The 18,860-nt window shown below is 35.3% G+C and overlaps 3 protein-coding genes across 6 annotated transcripts; 2 read left to right on the forward strand and 1 right to left on the reverse strand.

Moving 5' to 3' along the window:
• The first annotated feature begins 78 nt into the window (after positions 1 to 78).
• On the forward strand, positions 79 to 4,817 carry Gos28 (golgi SNAP receptor complex member Gos28). 2 transcript variants are annotated; one of them, XM_083103467.1, is made up of 6 exons: positions 79 to 314; positions 731 to 906; positions 990 to 1,171; positions 1,277 to 1,345; positions 1,464 to 1,746; positions 4,606 to 4,817. In XM_083103467.1, exons 1-5 carry the CDS (start codon positions 281 to 283, stop codon positions 1,699 to 1,701), a joined length of 699 nt encoding a protein of 232 aa, XP_082959593.1. In that variant the 5' UTR covers positions 79 to 280; the 3' UTR covers positions 1,702 to 1,746; positions 4,606 to 4,817. The 2 variants fall into 2 exon arrangements, with proteins under 2 accessions (XP_082959593.1, XP_082959592.1); XM_083103466.1 differs by lacking the exon at positions 4,606 to 4,817 and having other exon boundaries at positions 1,464 to 2,134.
• On the reverse strand, positions 1,173 to 13,349 carry Sno (Protein strawberry notch). Of its 2 annotated transcripts, none has more exons than XM_083103463.1 (17): positions 13,191 to 13,349; positions 11,527 to 11,617; positions 11,235 to 11,342; positions 10,905 to 11,150; positions 10,319 to 10,438; positions 10,082 to 10,219; positions 9,638 to 10,005; positions 9,141 to 9,393; positions 8,726 to 9,051; positions 8,366 to 8,646; positions 7,912 to 8,276; positions 7,229 to 7,676; positions 6,617 to 7,000; positions 5,966 to 6,532; positions 5,473 to 5,789; positions 5,271 to 5,391; positions 1,173 to 5,163 (listed from the first exon to the last, which is right to left on the reverse strand). In XM_083103463.1, exons 1-16 carry the CDS (start codon positions 13,191 to 13,193, stop codon positions 5,285 to 5,287), a joined length of 4,122 nt encoding a protein of 1,373 aa, XP_082959589.1. In that variant the 5' UTR covers positions 13,194 to 13,349; the 3' UTR covers positions 1,173 to 5,163; positions 5,271 to 5,284. The 2 variants fall into 2 exon arrangements, with proteins under 2 accessions (XP_082959589.1, XP_082959588.1); XM_083103462.1 differs by lacking the exon at positions 13,191 to 13,349 and adding an exon at positions 12,191 to 12,644.
• Positions 13,350 to 14,918: 1,569 nt separating this feature from the next.
• On the forward strand, positions 14,919 to 18,206 carry Set8 (SET domain containing 8). 2 transcript variants are annotated; one of them, XM_083102517.1, is made up of 6 exons: positions 14,919 to 15,246; positions 15,990 to 16,192; positions 16,327 to 16,462; positions 16,553 to 16,908; positions 17,002 to 17,192; positions 17,305 to 18,206. In XM_083102517.1, the coding sequence occupies exons 1-6, from the start codon at positions 15,183 to 15,185 to the stop codon at positions 17,513 to 17,515; spliced, it is 1,161 nt and encodes a 386-aa protein (XP_082958643.1). In that variant the 5' UTR covers positions 14,919 to 15,182; the 3' UTR covers positions 17,516 to 18,206. The 2 variants fall into 2 exon arrangements, with proteins under 2 accessions (XP_082958643.1, XP_082958645.1); XM_083102519.1 differs by lacking the exon at positions 14,919 to 15,246 and adding an exon at positions 15,346 to 15,639.
• Positions 18,207 to 18,860: the final 654 nt, after the last annotated feature.

Here is an 18,860-nt window from a genome sequence, read left to right on the forward strand (position 1 = left end):
GTTTAATTTGGCACACACCACTACTTGTCACGTGGCATACGTTTAGTTTACAACTTACGCGAATAAGTTCAGACGGCGCTGAAAGTCGTGCTTTTTTTTTTTTCTCCGGAAGAGAAATTTGTCGAATCGCTATACTTGTCATTACTTGTCATCTGCTGATCGTTACATTGCGTTTTCTGTTTTGTCGAATTATTCCGGGATAAGGAACACACACATACGGAGGGAAACGTGTTATGTGACATTTTATGCGTTGGATGCGTGCATTTGCGATTCGCGATAAATGGCCAACTCGCAGGACGCAATCGACTGGGAAGGTAGATGTAGCGAAACTCTTGTATGCGTGACATTAGTTTTTGTTTACATTGTAATATATTGCGCGTAAATTTTTCCAAAAGATGTACCTTTAATTTACGACGTATATCTTTTTGAAATACTTAACGTTATCTCTTCTCAGTTATCGCCAGTTTTTAAATTATTTTTGATATGTTTGTAATCTCACATATTTCTCTCATTGCATTATTTGTGCAATAATAATATACAATGATGTTTTTGTTTCTTTTTCTATATTGGATAAAATTTGCGATAGTGTACAACTTATTTTAAATTTTAAATATATTGAATACAAATAAACACATGTAAAAAAGAGCAGATTAGATGCAAAAATGCTTTTTATATCTGGCATAAAAATTACAAAAGGATTAGTACGTAGAACTAATGACAAATGTTTCAGATCTCAGGAAGCAGGCGAGACATCTGGAAAATGAAATTGATGCAAAATTGGTAGCATTCAGTAAGCTGGGTATAAATACAAGTGCTAGACATGTTAATGCAGATGAGATTCCTCTTCTGGATGAGGAACAGGTATTTGAAAACATGGCATCGGAAATAGAGACACTGCTTTCCAAAGTAGGTTTTTTTTTCTTTCTCTCTTTTCACGTATTTTTAAACAGTGTAACCATATTTTTATTAATCAAGTACAATTAATATAGTTACTTTTCATAAACGAAAGGATGAGCGAATTACAGCCAAATGGAGCAGCTATGTTGCATACGATGCAACGTCACAAGGAGATATTGAAAGATTATAAGCTAGAATTTAACAAGATTAGAAATAATTTTATGGCTAGAAAAGATCGCGAGGATCTGCTAGGCAGCGTTCGTAAAGAAATAGAGTAAGTACAAATTGTTTGTCATTATTCCCAATATTATACATTATATAACAAGTAATTTTGTATCAATAAAAATTACATAAAATCACATTTATATCTATTCCATAGCAATTATAAAAGTGCGAGTGGACTAAATCGGCGCGAAATGTACCTCAAAGAAAACCAGCATATTCATAAGTAAGTCAATCTTGCAACAATGCTAAATAAGATGTATATTTCATTAATATGTCATATGTTAAACATTTTTTGGTATATATTATATATGTATACACATATATTATTACTTTATTTTTAGCTCCGATCGATTAATAAACGATCAAATAAGCATAGCCATGGAAACGCGAGATCATTTAATGTCTCAGAGACAAGCATTCAAACGTATACGAACCAAATTCAATGATATCTCCAATCGATTTCCTGCGGTGAACAGTTTACTGCAAAGGATAAATTTACGTAAGAGAAGAGATTCTGTTATTCTCGGCCTCGTCATTGGAGTTTGCACATTCTTGATGCTTTTGTATGCCTTTCATTAAACAAGATTCATATCAATACCAAAAAAAACCTTCCATTGTCTGCAGGTAACGATTATTTCAGTGAAATATACATACACGTAACAATCATTTCAATGGGAATATACATATACTTTAAGAGGTATTATTGAATTTAATAAATATAGGGAAATCTTAGTATATATAGGGTATGCGAAATTGTATAAGTGCGATTATATATCGCGAAAAAGTATATTCAACCAGAGTGCAAAGAACGTTTATGTGTACAGTTTTTTTTATACTGAAGTGCAAAACGTGGAATATGCGATATAAGTAAAACTCCAATCTATGTTTGACACATTAAGCTAATAAATGTTAAAATATGTAATCTTTGTTCTAAATCGCACTTTTTAATTTAGATTTAGCTGATTTTATCAATTTTTTTTAAAACGCACAATTAAATCATGGTTTATTTACATCTTTTTTTTTATGATTAACCTTCTTCCTTCATGAAAAACTAGGACATCCTTTAATAGAGTGACTTGCACAATTTGCAGTAAAATTATTGTATTTCATATATAAACCAATATTTTCTTTTACTTTGCATTGTGTAACACATCTTTAAATAACAAAAAGAAAATCAAAATTATCAAGTGGTTTTGAAAATTGAAATTGCGTATCTTGATCGATTTAACATAGAATAGTAAGGCCTTAACAAAAAAATTTTCAGACGCAAAAGATGGATATTTCGAGTAAGAATTATTGGTTTTACGTACACAGAGACATTTATACATATGCATATATACACGCAGCACACTCGTTCGACTCGTCATCCGTGAAAAAAAAAACACAGCACATTACAAAAGGAATAATTCTTTCACTAGAAAGCGCGATGCCTGTTTCCACGTATACTAGATATCACATTTATAAGTCGCGTCTGCAAAGACAGGAACTCATGCGAGATAATAATTGTAAAAAATATCGAATATCAAACAGCATCTCCTACGTCCTAAGATTTCGTTTTACAATCTTCAATATATACATTCCGCATTTAACTTTATATAATCATATCGTCGAGCTACCAAATTCATTATCATCGATAATCGCATCTTTGAATCGAGCTTTGAATTGAATGATGTAAACAAAACCAAAAAAGTATCTTCGAATCATACATTTAATTTTACGTTTTCCATATTTTGTTAAAGTAATAATAATTAATATCACGTGTTATAAATACTTGATAGCAACTAAAGGAATTAAATCTATGATAAATCTATGATAAATCTCGTTAAATATTGCATTTTTTTTAACCGCAAAAAAATCATCATAGATCGGGAGTATATATGTTATAATATTATACGATCAAATGTGTGTGGTGGTATGTATTATTGCCCATTTTTTATCTTCCTTATAAATGCAATATATAGTTATTTGTAGATTGTATATTGTAGATTTGCAGTTTCTATTGCTGTATATTACGATGAAACAATTCCTCCCGACGCGAGAAACCGTGGAAACAGGTGAACGATGAATATCTCTTTCTATTATCAGACGCATTATGCGCGCACATTCTTAAAAATTAAATCACTAAAATAAGAATTCTAATCACGAATCGATTCTAATAACTGTTCCGACTGTACTCTACGCTCTACAAAAAGTCTGCATCTCATCTATCATAATAAGAGAAGATGGATATCGCGAGGCCTATATCATTAGTAATTTTTCCTCGAAACTTCGCACTCGTTCAAAACTTGTTCAGACGTACAAACAGACATCTACATACATTCAGTGTACATACAGGCCGCACTGGTTACTAGTATATGCATCTGAATATAAATATATCGGCTGTATACGTTATTTCGATCTAACTCTTTTTTTCCATTGTTTTAAGGCTAATTAATTATAGGTGGAGATCGTCGAGAGACGAGGCATCGCCTTGAACAATTTCGAATAGTATCTTGTTAAAGCTACACTATTGATCGAAATACAGCATCATATATTTTTTGTTTACTTCAATTTTGTTACCCTTTCAGTAAAATTTCACAAAAAAATATATAAATTCAAATATTTAAAGAAAAATATACTAATTTGTCTATCTTAGAAAAATAAAATTTTATTTTGTGCAAAAGAATATTATAAACTTGACTTTTGCATATCTTTGATAATATGTAGACTTTAACGATAACTTATATAAAATTAAAATATAGTTGACCATTTATTGGGACTGTAACTTTACTTCCACAAAGTGATACATAGAATAAAGTTGACATAATAAAAATTAACTTTTTTTAACTGATTTGTTTTGTCACAATAAATAAAAAAAGAAAGGAAAAAATAAAAAACGCGTGTAACTTGGCACATGTATAGTGAGTCACATTTTTCAAATTCTATGAAATAGGAAAAAACAAGCATATTTGCAACATGTATATGTCATGTTTACCTCGTCTCCCTACATCTGGGATGTTATTAGTGATAGTTTTGTAATTTTATGTATGTGTATGTGTGTGTACAGCATTAGTATTAATATAGTATTAGCAGTAATTTTTATAGTGATACGGGTAGCTATAGCAACTGTAGCAGTAGCATGTGTAAAATTGCTTTTTTTCAATTGATTGCTCGGTTTAACAATCAAATAAAAACGCTAAAACAAAAAAGCTATCGCGTATACATTTGTGCTCTTTCCAAAGAAAATCACAATATTCTAATTATCTTGTCAACCAATCTCATTTTCAATTAATTCGTTCTACTGATAATTATCGCTTTTAATCAAATTTACTGGCACTATGTTCCAGTGAAAACAATCGATAGTCATCGAATGTTATTTGCTATAGGCTAATTTAAATAAATTGAATGAACGCGTCTTGAATCATACGATTAAATTACACGTTTTCTGAATGAGAAACGCATTCCCTAAGCGTTGTCCAATTACGCTTCTCTCGTTTCTTTTAGGACACAGCCAAAATGAATGGAATCTGTATTCGCTCTACTGTACGCCACACGCTACATCCACTAAAAATCTCTTGGTGAAAATATTATAAGTAACGGCGACGATGTAAAAAATAAACTTCCTCTTCCTAATGTAACAGGGAGAGGGAAGGGGGAGGACGCATATGTATATCTCTAGAAGATAATAAAAGAGAGGTCTAACTACTTAAAAATCTACATTGGTATACGGCGGGTGAATGCTACAATTTTTACGATTGCATGACAAATAACTAAGCAGCAAGTTGTAATCTCGACTTTGTCGGTTAATTATGGAAGCGTTTACTCGTATTCATCAACATCAGATAGCAAAGCGGTGACTCTTATCGATTAGTAGATTCACTTTGGAATCTATTTTTCGACGTATCAAAGATTCCAGTAATACGCCTGATAACGGTTGCATGTTCACACAATTTGCATTCCTCTTGTTGTGTCCCGATGAAAGATTTAAGAAAAAAGGGGTTCTTCTAGAATCACGGCATGTTAGAATCATGCCGATAAGTTTGCTTGGTCCTATTCATACCTCTAAAATGATTAATTAAATATTAATTCGAAAAAATTGAGATCGATAATTATATACGAATTATCTTGTGCACGATATATAAATACATTTTATTTATCCAACATCTTACCCTTGATACAACATTCAAAACGTCAATTCCTCCGTGTTTTCCGCATCGGAGGAAAGCGCTTGACGCAATGCTTCCATACAAGACTTTGGAATAAGCGTCCCGACGATCTTCAATCCTTCATCTATTACAGAAACGAAATGAAAAATAGTCGTTTTTTAGACTTTACTAGAACAATAATTAGCAATTGTAATTATTGACTTACCCGTTCGCAACCTTACAACTTGCATCTTAGAATTATGTCCGGATCGTGCGGCGAGCACATTCTCCACACGACTCCAAACGCTCAGAACTGAACCGGCTAATACATTATAGGAACGTCTTCTTAGCCCTACTTCACAATCCATGAGTCCGAGAGTGGCATTTTTACAATTCCCGCTCCAGTATGCGTGTGAACACGTATTCACGGAAGCCTCGTACTGTTGCGTCCAGTGTGGTTCTGCCTCGTCGTTGCTCACTTTCTTATACTTTTTTTCTAATTCACCTAGAGTCTCCTGACGTAGCTGTAAACCCGTGTTGGGCCTACAATGAATGAATATATCCATGATTACATCATTTCCAACAATGTTAAAAATTATATATAAATTATATAATTATATATAAAATTATATAATTATATATAATGCGAATTAATTCTGTTGTTTATAATACAGTTTAAACTAAGCGTAAATGCATAGCGAAGCTTTAAATAACTATACCTATACACCATATAAAACTGATCTTTCTTGCTTTCGGACTTCTTCTTGCCACTGTCCACTGCGATCGAGAGGATGGCTGTATGTTTACCATTACGAATTTGATGGCTCAGATAGAAACCCTCTTTCATCCCGGTTAATTCCGAACATTTGTTCGTGGCTTCGGACCAACTCATGCCACGTTCAACATGAACCACGTGCAACTCCGTTGGCGCCTTGCCAGTCGCATGTTTTCGCAAGAATCGATACAGTCGCACTCTATGGACGTTTTCGCCCGATGTCCCGAGGTCGAGGATACCCATGTCGAAACGGCCGGTCTTTTTAGCTTGCGTAATGATAGCGTTGAGTGTATCGGTGAAATATTTGAACAGACGATTTTGCAGATCGACCGGCATGCCAAGAATACGATTTAGGAACTTTGACATGTTGTTGTAGTCCTTGTCAAGCGTAAGCACACCTGGTGTGCTCTCGCTATTGCAAATTAAACCGACGCCCACTAGCGCGTCAGCTACATCTTTGAAAAAGTCCCCGTGATAATCTTGAGGTGGTGGCACCAATGGCGCTTCGTACCTAAAATAATAATTTGTCAATTCTATAAATATCTAAATTTTACATAATTTGCGAGATGATTTTTTGGTATACTTTGATACAAACCCCATTATAGTTTTCATTGTAGCTTCCAGTGCTGCGCGACCATATTTGTTGTCGATATTAAACTGCGAGAGATCTCGAGTTTCCGTAGCGCGACGATCACCGTGCGTTAGAGCACCCAAACTTTCTAGACGCTTTGCAACGATCGAGGCGAATCTCCTTTCTCCAGCCAAATCCGATATAAGAAATATATATTCCGGCGCGTTAACCTGATTCGATCGATGCGTTCGTCCAAATTGCTGTATTGCTCTATCAGCACTCCACGGCAACTCGAGAGTGATATGCACACGTCGCATTTGATTCCTCGCTCGTCTGTCGCTCTGTAATGATATACCGCTGCTGGCTGCTTCGGAAATTATCGCTACAGTTTTTTCTCCATCCATAAACCTACGACAAGAAAAATTTTCAATTAAAAATATCTGACCGAAATAACACACAAACACATTTAACTTTTGTAAACACATTCATAGAGATTTAATACAAGTTGTGATTATTATAAGAAAAGTGTCTTATGCCAAGAAATCCTTCTACGAATCGTTAAAAAATAATGTGCGAATTAATGGCAATGATATGTAATAATGATAGTATGTGATAATTTTTATCCGATATATATACCTCTGCTTCTCTGTCAGATTGAGGGTTTCCAAAGGAACATCTACTTCCGATCTGGACTCGTATTGTATTGCACCGTCCTCCGTTTGTACGACTCGACCTTTTCTACCCGTCATCTCCGCAACATTTTCTGGTCCGCCGAGCTCATCTATCAATTGATCTAGTGTGTTTGGTGGCAATCGCTCGCCAAGAATTTCTATTTGCGATAATAATTCTTCCTTCATACTACAAGCTCTCTCGATAGCATCTCTAGGCGGTGCCTGATTATTAGGCATGCCTCCGCTCATGGCACTCATAGGTCCACCGCTCATTGCTGTATCGCCATTACGTTTATTTTTGTTACCGGACTGTTTGTGTACTAGCATTGATTGGATTTTATCTTGCGTGCTCAAACGTTTCTTCGCGGGTTTCTTTTGTTTCTTGCCCTTCTTCTTTCGCCTGTCCCAAGGATCTATAAACATAAAAAATAATTATGAAATTTTGCTTCGATTACACATACATACACGCGCGCGCGCACACACACGCACACATACACATACATATTTACATATAATTCGACTTAAAAATTAAAATAAAAAATCTTATCATCTCCCGTTTTTCAAGTTTGTAAAATATAAAAAGAATAGATTATAAAATAAAAAGTTTATGCCATATAAATAAATAGCTTATGCCACTATATAAATTACCAGTATCAGAATCGCTGTCACTGAAGAACGGATTAAAATCTGAACTGACATTACTCTCTTCGTCAGTATGATGATCATCTTCACTTTCACTACCACTTAATTTGAATTCCGAACCGGAACTATGAGCACCGTTTCTATCTTCCTCCGATATCTCCTCTTCTGATGACCAAGCGCGCACTTTTTTCGATGCACGTTGCGCAGCTTGCCGGATTGGTTTCCTTTTACTACCACCTGCAGAACCACCAGCATCCATGTCATCGTCACCTTCTAATTTAAGCTTTGGTGGTTCTAGACCGAGAAGTCGCTGGATGCGATTACGATCTGGTGCTGGAAAGTGTTTCTCCACTAGCGTTTGCAAGACGCCTCTGCAAATGCAAATTATTATAATTAAATATATATATCACAGATTTATATCATAATTTCTCCTCTCGTTAAATATTAAAATGCTACTGACTTGGCGGTAGAAACGAAATCGCTGAGTTCACCGTCATCGCGTTCTAATTGTTCCAAGGTGCGTGCCTCACCAGTAGACTGCAGACCAATCACTACACACTTGCCACATTTAACCGCTTCGCGAGCCACAGCCACTGCATGCTTTACTTTTGCAGCAATACAAAGATACTTGAAAAAACGCTGATGCGATGACCAAAATTGACCCCACATTGTCTTCTTCATGCGATTTTCCGCGTCTATCAACTCTGCCGCTTCTTGAAATTTTTGCATAGCTTCCACCCACTACATTAAAAAATAGATTGTATTTGAGAATATTTGGATCAATTTATAGAAGCTTATATTTTTGCACACAATAACTCACCAATCGCACCGAATGATCATACACTTTCATGAAATCCTTGGCAAGAGGCACCTCTTCAATCTTGAAGGCAACACCATGGAAACTCAATTGTCGTGCGATATACATACCGCGCAATTTCATTTCCATTGCTACGATCTCCATCGCGCCGACACCGCGCTTTTCTACAGCGGTGATGAAATCATTAAATTCCGGAAAAGGTGTGCCTTCACCCCACATGCCTAGTCGTACCATATAGGCCATGTTGCGAGGTTCAGAAGCGCCGGTAGCGCTGGCGTATACGACTCTAGCCTTTGGAAGTTTATTCTGTAGTTCCAAAACCGTTAATCCTACAAAAGTTTTATTAAAGTAAAGCCATTCATGTAGATGCTTCAAACAAGTAGATGTCTTTTTTACACATAAAAGTTTATTTCTTAACCTGTCTTTGTAGGTTTTGAACTTCCAGTAGGGCATAAATTTTTTGCACGATGACATTCGTCGAAGATTATTAGACCATCAAAGTCTTCATTACACCATTGCAATAGCTGTTTTAACCGGCTCTTGTATTTTCCGCCACTCTGTGACGATTCACCAATTAATGCAGAATATGTACTGAAGATTACGCCTTTCTTCACATTGCCATTTACAGCTGATGAGATTTTTGCATACTTGAATTTATTCAATGCATGTACCTGTAAATAAATTTATTCATTATATTGTGCTGTGTTACTACTATTACTTATATTTACAATAATTACTTAAAATTATTACATAATTACATGAAATATATGTAAATAATGTATGTATCGACTCTAGATTAAGATAAAAGTAGAGTTTTAATATTAATACCCTAATATCTTAATAATATACATATTTAATGGTACATATAACATAATGGTGCATTTAAAATAATTTAACACAAAACAAAATACATACTTCGATTTTAGATGCACCTATATCTTTTAAATCGCGTTCGGCGTCATATTTAAGGTCGTTCGACACTGATACCCAAATGGCACGTTTTCGGCCTTTCAAATAATTCTCGAATATTATGCCGGCTATAGTTCTGCCTTTACCGACACCCGCGCCATCGCCGATGAGAAATCCGGCGCGTGTACCATCGGGCAGCAGATGCTCATGTTGTTGAGAAGCGTACGTGATTGATTCGAGTTGAAGCGCAGATAGCGCACCGGATCGTATCGAATCCTCCGGTATAGATACTTTGTACCAAACATCTGTTGGCTCGACGCTTGACAAGGATGCTGTTTCGACAACCGGATCCGGATGCTTTCGTCCAAGCTTGACTGTTCATTATTAGAATTTAGTTGAAAGTAATCATGTAAATAAAAAGAAAAAGAAATGATGGACATTGATACATACGTTTTGTCGGCATGTAATCGGCATAAGTTTCGGCAACTCCCATATCTTCATCATCTACTTCTTCCTCTTCGGGTATATTTGGCTGAATCATTTTTGTTGGATCACCCGAATTCATCCACATTTGTGACAGAGTCTTTCCTATGATAAAATTAGTATGAATTTGTTTCTTGAATTATGCCCTTTACGATATTTGGGATGCATTGATTAGAGTAGTCTTTATCAGCATATTGTAAATACCTGAAAGGCCTGGCCAATTGGAAAATCCACCTTGATTAAGCAACTGAACAAAAGGATTAACTCCCATATTCATCCCAGGCATACCCATAAAGCTACCCATTAAAGCATTCATATCCATGTCTAAGGAACAATAAGTACAAGTATATAATTAATAAATATTATATAGCATATAATAATATAGCGTAATTTGATATTAATTCTTTTATCACAAAAAAAGTGGTAATTTTTATAAATACAATTTTCACATTTTATAATATATACATATATAGCTTAATATATCTAATCTCCTAAAAAAAATATATAATTTTCATAAAAATATAATAGACACACAAATACCATCTTAACAAGCATATTTAACAAGCAGAATATTAATAATTAAGCAAAAATAATTTGAAATAAATGATTATTTGAAAAAATTGATAATAATTTATGTAAATCATGTATGTACATAGATGATGTATTCATACATACTTTTATACTCTTTAAAAATTAAATCGCAAAAAGAAAATCTCTATTTTTTTTTTCCATAAAATTTTTGGTCTCATTTATCATATTCTCATAAAAAGATGCATAAAGATAAACTTACTCGATTGGAGAAAAGCAGCAGGATTGAATCCTGCAAGAGACGCTAACCCTGGTGGGAAACCATATCCACCAGCTGCTAATTGATTTAGTTGATTCAATTGATTTGGATTAACAAAACCTGGTGGAGTGCCTTGAGACCCTCCTCCTCCTCCTCCTCCTCCTCCTACATGCACCATTTCATAACCTGGTGTTGCAGCTTTTGTTACTAGTCCACCAGGAATTTTGTTGCCAAATTTTTGGTTTAATGCTAAAAATAATTTTTATAAAAAATAGATAATATTGAAATAATAGAAAAAGATTTGCCTTTTGCTTGAAACAGTATATGATTTACCATTTAAGGCTCCTTGTGTCTTTTCTAAAGAATCTGTTGGCAAATCTGCAGGCTTTTCATCTTTGATGTTAGCAATCCCAGCGGCAGTTGCAAGATCTTTACCTCCACCTAAAGAAAATTGTTTCTTTTATTAAATTTTAAAACATTGCTTAATTTGTGTAAAGACTAATTGTTTAATAATTGTTGAATAATTTGCCATTTTATATGAAATAGAATTCTTCTTTTAAACAAGTTTTATTACACTAAGATATATATAAATTCATTATTTACACAATATAAATTTATAATTTACCAGGTACTTCAATTTTATCAGGATCTTCTTCATCATCAAAGTCACTCCCGCTAGTATCATCGCTCACTCCATCATCGTACTTTTTTGTTGCCTATAAAAATACATATTACGACTAACAGATACCATTTGATAAACCGCAAAAGCAAATATCAAATCGAAAGTAAGAGATAAATTAAAAGCATCTTTAAAGCACTATATATCTGCAATCACAGAAAATATTTAATCATTTTAATTAAAATTGCATGGGTAAATTGAAGAATAAAAATGTATAATTAGAATGTATATTGAAACTTTTTCGATAAAACCGAATGACATTTTTCACGCATCAGCTATATATATATTTAACCAAATTTAAAGTAACAAAGTATTTCTCTCATAAATTTACCATAATGCAAAATATCATTTACAATTCCGATCGTGCGGTAACAGCCGCATCGAAACGCGCTTGTTCGGCGCGAAAGAAAAAAAAAAGGTTACATCGTGCACGCGAGTCTCTAGGTTAGTCGTTTCCCTATACAAATAAAATGGACAGATACGACAAAATACGCGCTAAGCTTTCATAGAAAGCGCGTGCCCTTCGTACCCTTTGGAAATCTCTCTCCCTCTTTCTCTCTCCTTCTTACATTCTTTATTTCAGCCTGAATATCTAGAATAAAAAACCCACCATGACAAACGTGTTGCGAGATCTCGTGCGCGTTCCTTGCCACGACGTGCTAGGACGATAAGGACGATAAGGGCGATAAGGACGACGACGATTCTCTTAGCGCGAGGGCGTCCAGATACGCTACTAGTATTACTAGCGGATTATACGGAATATGCTCCGAGACAAGCGAGCGAGCGAGGTTTTTTTCAGCCCGAATAAAGGAGTCGACGAGGAGCGCGTGTCGCATCAAGCCAACATCGCCGACGACTTCCGCGGCGATGATCCGGCGGTGTCGCGAGCGAACTATGAGATCGGCGCGACGAACGTTGGCACTGTGCGTGCGAGCCGGGCCATCTCACGCGATCACGTCGAGAGTCGAGAGCGCGTTCGCTCGGCTACCGCCATATTGGCCCCCGTCCGTCCCGCGCGTCCCGTCCGTCCCGTCCGCCCAGCATCGCGACCAACGAAAATACAAAAACACACGCGCCCGCTCGCGCCGCCGCCGCCGCCGCCGGTGGCGCTGCTGAGCGGGCGCGCTGTTGCCGGATGTCGCGGCAGCGAATAAGGGCAGGTTCGCAGGGCGCGCGAGCCAAAAAATTGCCGCGTTTTCGCGACTAATCGCTGCGCGACCGGCCGCGGGAGAGGACGGGCGATCGCTCGCTCGGGCGCGAGATTCGTCCTCTTTCCCGGTCTCGCTGGAACGAGGAGAAAAGCCCGGGAACGTTGACGGAAATTCAATATCCATCGACGTTCCCGTAATTGAATATTCTTTCGCGACCCTCTCCCTCCTGCCCTCGTAATTTTTAAACGAAATCGCTCGTTCGCTCGCTTCCGGGAACTTGCGATCAACGTTTCTTTTTGAAACGTGATCGAATCGATAATCGAGATAATAGCAAAGGTTCGTTACGAGCTAATATATGACACGTTTACGAGGACGTTTATTTCTGTTTGGACGGTATTGCTGTTTAAAATTTTCAAAAGAAATTTTTAAACTGTTGCTTTCGTCACACAATGTACGTACCATTTTAAGAGAGCGCACGAATCCAAAATTTCAGATGTCGCGTCGTTGCACCAGGGATGAATAAAGCAGTACGTAAAACGTCGATGGTAAGCGAAAGATTAAAAGTAATTTCCCTCGATGATATTTTTAACGCTGACTTGTTTAGTCTATCACATGTATTCACGATTGCAATGTGACTGCGACCAGACGACGCGAGAAACCTATATACTTTAACAAATTCCTATTAAAGATGGCTAACTGTGCGGAGATTCTCATAGCTCTCCTATGCACTCGTGCTCTCTATGAATCGAAATCGGAAACGATGATTCAATTAAATATGAATAATAATAATTACAGAGATGCTGTTTTTTACAAACATATAAAATATTATCGTATCGTGTATAGATCTAAGAGACATCGGGAAGATTGTAAATTGAAAATTGACCACATTTCAAACTGAACGTTCACAAATAATATCGAGTAATCGAGACAGATGGTAACGTCAGTCTCGATCATTACCTACCGAGTCATTAGTCAAAGTTACGAGACTTTACCCACGACGGTCTTTAGCGACGATATCGCGTATCACGTATACGTATTTATTCCTCGGTACATGTACGGATAATGGCGGATGTTGTACATTTGGCAACACCGCCGCTGCGTGCGGCGCTGATCGTTAGATGATTTAAGTATTCGCGCTAAAAAGAAAAGAACCCGCGCCGGGCGAATTCGTGCGAACGCCTCTCAGAACTATTCGATCGCGAATCTCGGTGCTGCCGATCGAAATACGGCGTTTCCGGTCGGTCTGGCGACCAAAGCATCTCACGGATAAATCGTTTAATGCGACGCGATCACCGATAAATTCATCTAAAAAATAATAACGTCGACGCTCGAGCTGCGGCGATCGATCGGCGAGCTGCGCGCCGCCGGCAGCGCCGCGGTGCGGCCGCTCCACCAACTAATTACGTCACGCGATAATTTCATCTCTCGCATCGACTCTCGGTATGCGATAATATATTTTTTACTGCCATTTATCTATGGATTAAGGCCCTTGCACAATGCTAGGCAACAGGCAATAAGAACAGAAATAGTATCTATTCTCTGCTCCTATTGGCGAATATTTTTTGTTCCGCGTATTTATTGGTGAATAGTTTCTATTCCTTATTTCTATTGCCTGTTGCCTAGCATTGTGCAAGGGGCTTAAGGCCCTTGCACAATGCTAGCCAACAGGCAATAAGAACAGTAGTATCTATTCTCTGCTCCTATCGGCGAATATTTTCTATTCCGCGTTTTTATTGTTAAATAGTTTTTATTCCTTATTTCTATTGCCTGTTGCCTAGCATTGTACAAGGGCCTAAAGCCCCTTGCAGGCAATAAGAACAGAAATAGTATCTATTCTCTGCTCCTATTGGCGAATATTTTCTATTCCGCGTTTTTATTGGTAAATAGTTTTTACTTATTCCTATTGCCTGTTGCCTAGCACTGTGCAAAGGCCTATAGAGTATTTTTCGTAGGGAACAATTTCTTGTCCCCATCTATTCGATTATTTATAATTAACAAATAGAGAAAAACACACAAATATGCAAATTTTTAATTATTATTATATACTCTCGACTCGTACTTTTCATGTTGTATGCATTAAAATGAAATAATTCACACTCGACATAAATAATAATGAATTCAAATGCTTCGTGTAGATAAAATTTATCAAGAGTTCCCCCCGCTGCGTCTAATTGGATACTGGCCATTACGAGCAATATGGCGGCACATCCGGCGCGTAGCTTGCTTGTATAATTTCAAGACTTCTTGATTTCGAAGGAGAGAGGGATTATAATCCGCATCCGCAGCTTGTCGTTTTTAAGACAAAACGATGCGGTGAAGCTGACGAGCGCACGTTGACGAGACGAGGGCGAATTCATCGCGTCGTGTCGCATCGCTGTTGCTGTTGCCAACCGTCAACGCCGCTGTTATTGCTGCCATCCGTCCGTGAGTGACCGTCATTAGTGGCTTATCATGCACAGAACGACCCGAGCGTCGTCCCATCATGTGGGAAAGCACGCCGACAACGCTGTGAAAGGTGAGGATACATCGTGCATCGACATTTTCACTCAGCATTTCGCACCGGCCCTACGGTAGGGTTATGTTTTGAGTGGATCTCGCTTTTTCTCTTGCTCCATTTTGAACGCTATCGTAGAGAGAGACGCCCCGCGACTTTATGTCTCTCGATGCATCGTGCTTTTCTCCGCGACCTTTATCGGCTCTTCTTCGATCGACGCGTCGTTTTTGTCATTTAAACGATGACGAGACGGTTGCTTCAATTATCGGACTGTTTCGATGACGAGGGTTTTCGTTAAATTGTAATTCGTGGTCTTCGCGGACTCGGGCTAGAGCACTTGGGTCAGGCTCTAAACTAACATGGAGTATGATAGTTGAGGATTAGTTGTAGACGGCGATTTGCGTGAATAAATGTGTGAGATTTGTTTCGATTATGGTATTTTTGTAGATTCATGATTCTTTTTTTTGGAATTTTTACAATTTTAAAATTGTACATCTTTGTTTTTTCTTTTTATATAAATTTTTTTCGTTAAATTAGCAATTATATTTATATAAAAATTTTGTCTAGTGATTTATTAATGTATACATATTATATTAAGTAATATTTATCACAGTCATGTAAAATTGATATTTAATATTAATTCTTTTTTTTTTTTGCATTCTATATATTTCAATATTTTTACAAATAATAATATAAATAGCGCATTGCTTTTTCTTCAATTTAAAAATATTAAATGTTAATAATATAATTAATGATCTACACAGGAAGGCGAAAACGTGGTGTAGAGAAAAATATAACAAAGACTACATCTTTGCCTATGCAAAATAATGATGCAAATTTACCAGTAAAGAGAGAAAATAAATTATTTGATACTAGTAAAAATGTAACAAACAAATTTGATGTAATTAAACCACAATCCATATTAGACACACATAAATCCCCTACGCACACAATTCATTCTTATCAAGTAAGTATTTTAAAATCTATGAATCTTTTAATTGTACTTTTATGAATATTTATGAATATTTATGAATATTTAAAATAAATGTATTTTACTTACAATCATATGAAATTACTACAGCATTATTTTACTTGCTTCAGAATTCAAATGTGGAAGTTACAAAGGAGAAAAGTCCTATATCACTCACCTATTATCTTTTTAGAAATGTGCAAGTTGTTTCAACCTGTGAAGCAAAAAATAAGGTTATCTCTGATGTAGAACAATTCAAAACTGATGGTATAAATTTAATTATAATCTTATAAATCTATCTATACTTGGTTTTTTCTTTTGGATTCAGTTTATGATACATGAAAATTTTTATCTTAGAAACACCGGTGGCTGTTCCGATTCATGGGCCATCTACACCGCATAGAATAAATATGCCATCGGAAGATTTAAATGAAAAAGCTACAATTACTACCAATGAGGAGCAATCTGTGATGACATTACTTAGTCCACTGCAAGTTATTAAAAAATCTGCCCCACGTGGACGTAAGAAAGCAGTCTCCGTTCAATCCATCAATCATCGTTCGTTCAAGTCACAGGGCACTGAAACAAATCATTCGATTACCGACTACTTTCCAGTACGTCGTAGCGTTAGAAAAAGTAAAAAAATTGTATTGGAGGAGAAACAACGTGATTTAGAAAATAAGGTACTTTGTCAAATAGAGGAAGGCTTAGAGGTAAGAACCTGCATAATAAAGATATTGTAGAGATAAGAATTTATATTTTTATCAAATAATTCTAAACAAGTTACAATTTATTTTCTATTGTAGGTAAGATATTTTCCGGGTAAGGGTCGTGGTGTCATAACGACACGAGAATTTGCTAAAGGCGAATTTGTAGTTGAATATATCGGCGAGCTGATTAATCAAGGGGAGGCAAAAGAGCGCGAAAAAATATATGCGCAAGATCAAAATGCTGGATGTTATATGTATTATTTCCAACATCGTAATCAACAGTATTGGTAAGAGATTCTTTAAATTTCATTAAAATAATTATTCTTCATGAAAATATTATATAATAATTTTGATTAAAGCAGATAGAAAAGCACGAATATTAATACATATAATTTTCAGTGTCGATGCGACAGCAGAGAGTGATAAATTGGGCCGATTAGTCAATCATTCGCGAAACGGTAATTTGGTCGCTCGAATCGTCGAAGTCAATTCTACACCACATCTCGTACTTACAGCAAAGGAAGATATACCAAATGGTGTAGAAGTTTCATATGATTATGGAGATCGAAGCCGTGAATCTATTCGTCATCATCCATGGTTGGCATTATAGCACTTTCTATTTCATTATTTATATAACATTATGTTACATTGTACAAAAGAAATATTATTTTTGTTCCTCCTATGAAGGAATTTTATATATAGACTATGTATATGCTGAATTGTGTACAAATTGCATCTTAAAAAGCAAAGCCGCCAATATATTAGGAATTGGATATGCGACTTTGCAAGCAGCTTTTATGCTAGTGAATCCCAAATATTTTTTTTACATCACTTTAGGAAATTAATTTGTTTGACTGTAAAAAAAATTATAGTTGTAAATAATTTATTTTTTTTCATAGAAAAGTAAAAAATGATTATTTTAACAACTTTTTCAATGTATAATGTATCATTAAATTCTTATTATTATCAGATTTGATTTAATTTATTCTTAATAATGGTTTTTGAAAGTATATATTTTTGTCATTCAATATGTTCAACTCGAAACAGTATTACCAATTGAATTGGAAATTCGTATTTGTTCTTTAAATTATGACGAATTGTAGCATAAAGTACTTTATCTAGTTTTTTTGGTTGAAGCATTTGTGATGATAAAGATGTAACTATGAATATAATATATTCTCCTCTTTTCCTTTGAGAAAAGAAAGAAAGAAAGAGAGAAAGTGTATATATAATCATTGTGACTATTGCAAAGAAAAAAAATTTTTTGTCGAAGTATTTATGCGACACATAATAGCCTTGAATTTTTGCATGTTCTTCACTGCCACATATTTAGATGCGAGAACGTCCCCTAAATAATTATATATAGCTTATATGATACGTGTGAACGATATTCCTTAATTGCTTATATTTCCTTGAAATGACTGCACTAGATAATAAAGACACGATCATTTCGATCATTTCATCATCGACTATTTATAACATAAATATGCATTATTATTATTATTATTATTATTATTATTATTATTATTATTATTATATTATGATATTCGTGTGTTTTTTACATTATCGTTATAGTTTAATATGCAGTTACTCTATTTTTAAATATATAATTATATGTGAAGTTTTTGTAATAATTAGTTAAAATTAATCCATTTTCTCCTCATTACTCTTTTAAGCAATCATATAACTTAAAAAAAGTATATATATTATAATATACATATATACAGTGAAAGGAAGAGATAGAAGAAATAATTTTTAATAAAAATTTCTTAGTCTATTAGGTAATTTGACTATACTTGCTGTACTTTTTTGTTATATTAGAATTTTTGTCATTATTTACTATCAATTTTTGTACACACACACATATATATATATATATATATATATATATATATATATATATATATATATATATATATACATATATATATAAACTTTGACATACTCTAAAGAGT

This window comes from Camponotus vicinus, unplaced genomic scaffold (assembly GCF_025532165.1).
Source record: "Camponotus vicinus isolate PSW18456_S1 unplaced genomic scaffold, iyCamVici1.0 SCAF_6, whole genome shotgun sequence".
Lineage (NCBI taxonomy): Eukaryota > Metazoa > Arthropoda > Insecta > Hymenoptera > Formicidae > Camponotus > Camponotus vicinus.

Excerpts from the sequence above, each read along its gene's own strand:
- Gos28 (XM_083103467.1), top strand. The coding sequence starts at position 281 with ATGGCCAACTCGCAGGACGCAATCGACTGGGAAG. Across the intron at positions 1,172-1,276 it reads AGCGTTCGTAAAGAAATAGA|CAATTATAAAAGTGCGAGTG; the intron begins GTAAGTACAAAT and ends TCTATTCCATAG. Across the intron at positions 1,346-1,463 it reads GAAAACCAGCATATTCATAA|CTCCGATCGATTAATAAACG; the intron begins GTAAGTCAATCT and ends CTTTATTTTTAG.
- Sno (XM_083103463.1), bottom strand. Across the intron at positions 11,343-11,526 it reads TGATAAAATTGAAGTACCTG|GTGGAGGTAAAGATCTTGCA; the intron begins GTAAATTATAAA and ends AATTTTCTTTAG. Across the intron at positions 10,220-10,318 it reads CAATTGGCCAGGCCTTTCAG|GAAAGACTCTGTCACAAATG; the intron begins GTATTTACAATA and ends ATTTTATCATAG.
- Set8 (XM_083102517.1), top strand. The coding sequence starts at position 15,183 with ATGCACAGAACGACCCGAGCGTCGTCCCATCATGTGGGAAAGCACGCC. Across the intron at positions 15,247-15,989 it reads CGCCGACAACGCTGTGAAAG|GAAGGCGAAAACGTGGTGTA; the intron begins GTGAGGATACAT and ends TGATCTACACAG. Across the intron at positions 16,463-16,552 it reads AGAACAATTCAAAACTGATG|AAACACCGGTGGCTGTTCCG; the intron begins GTATAAATTTAA and ends TTTTTATCTTAG.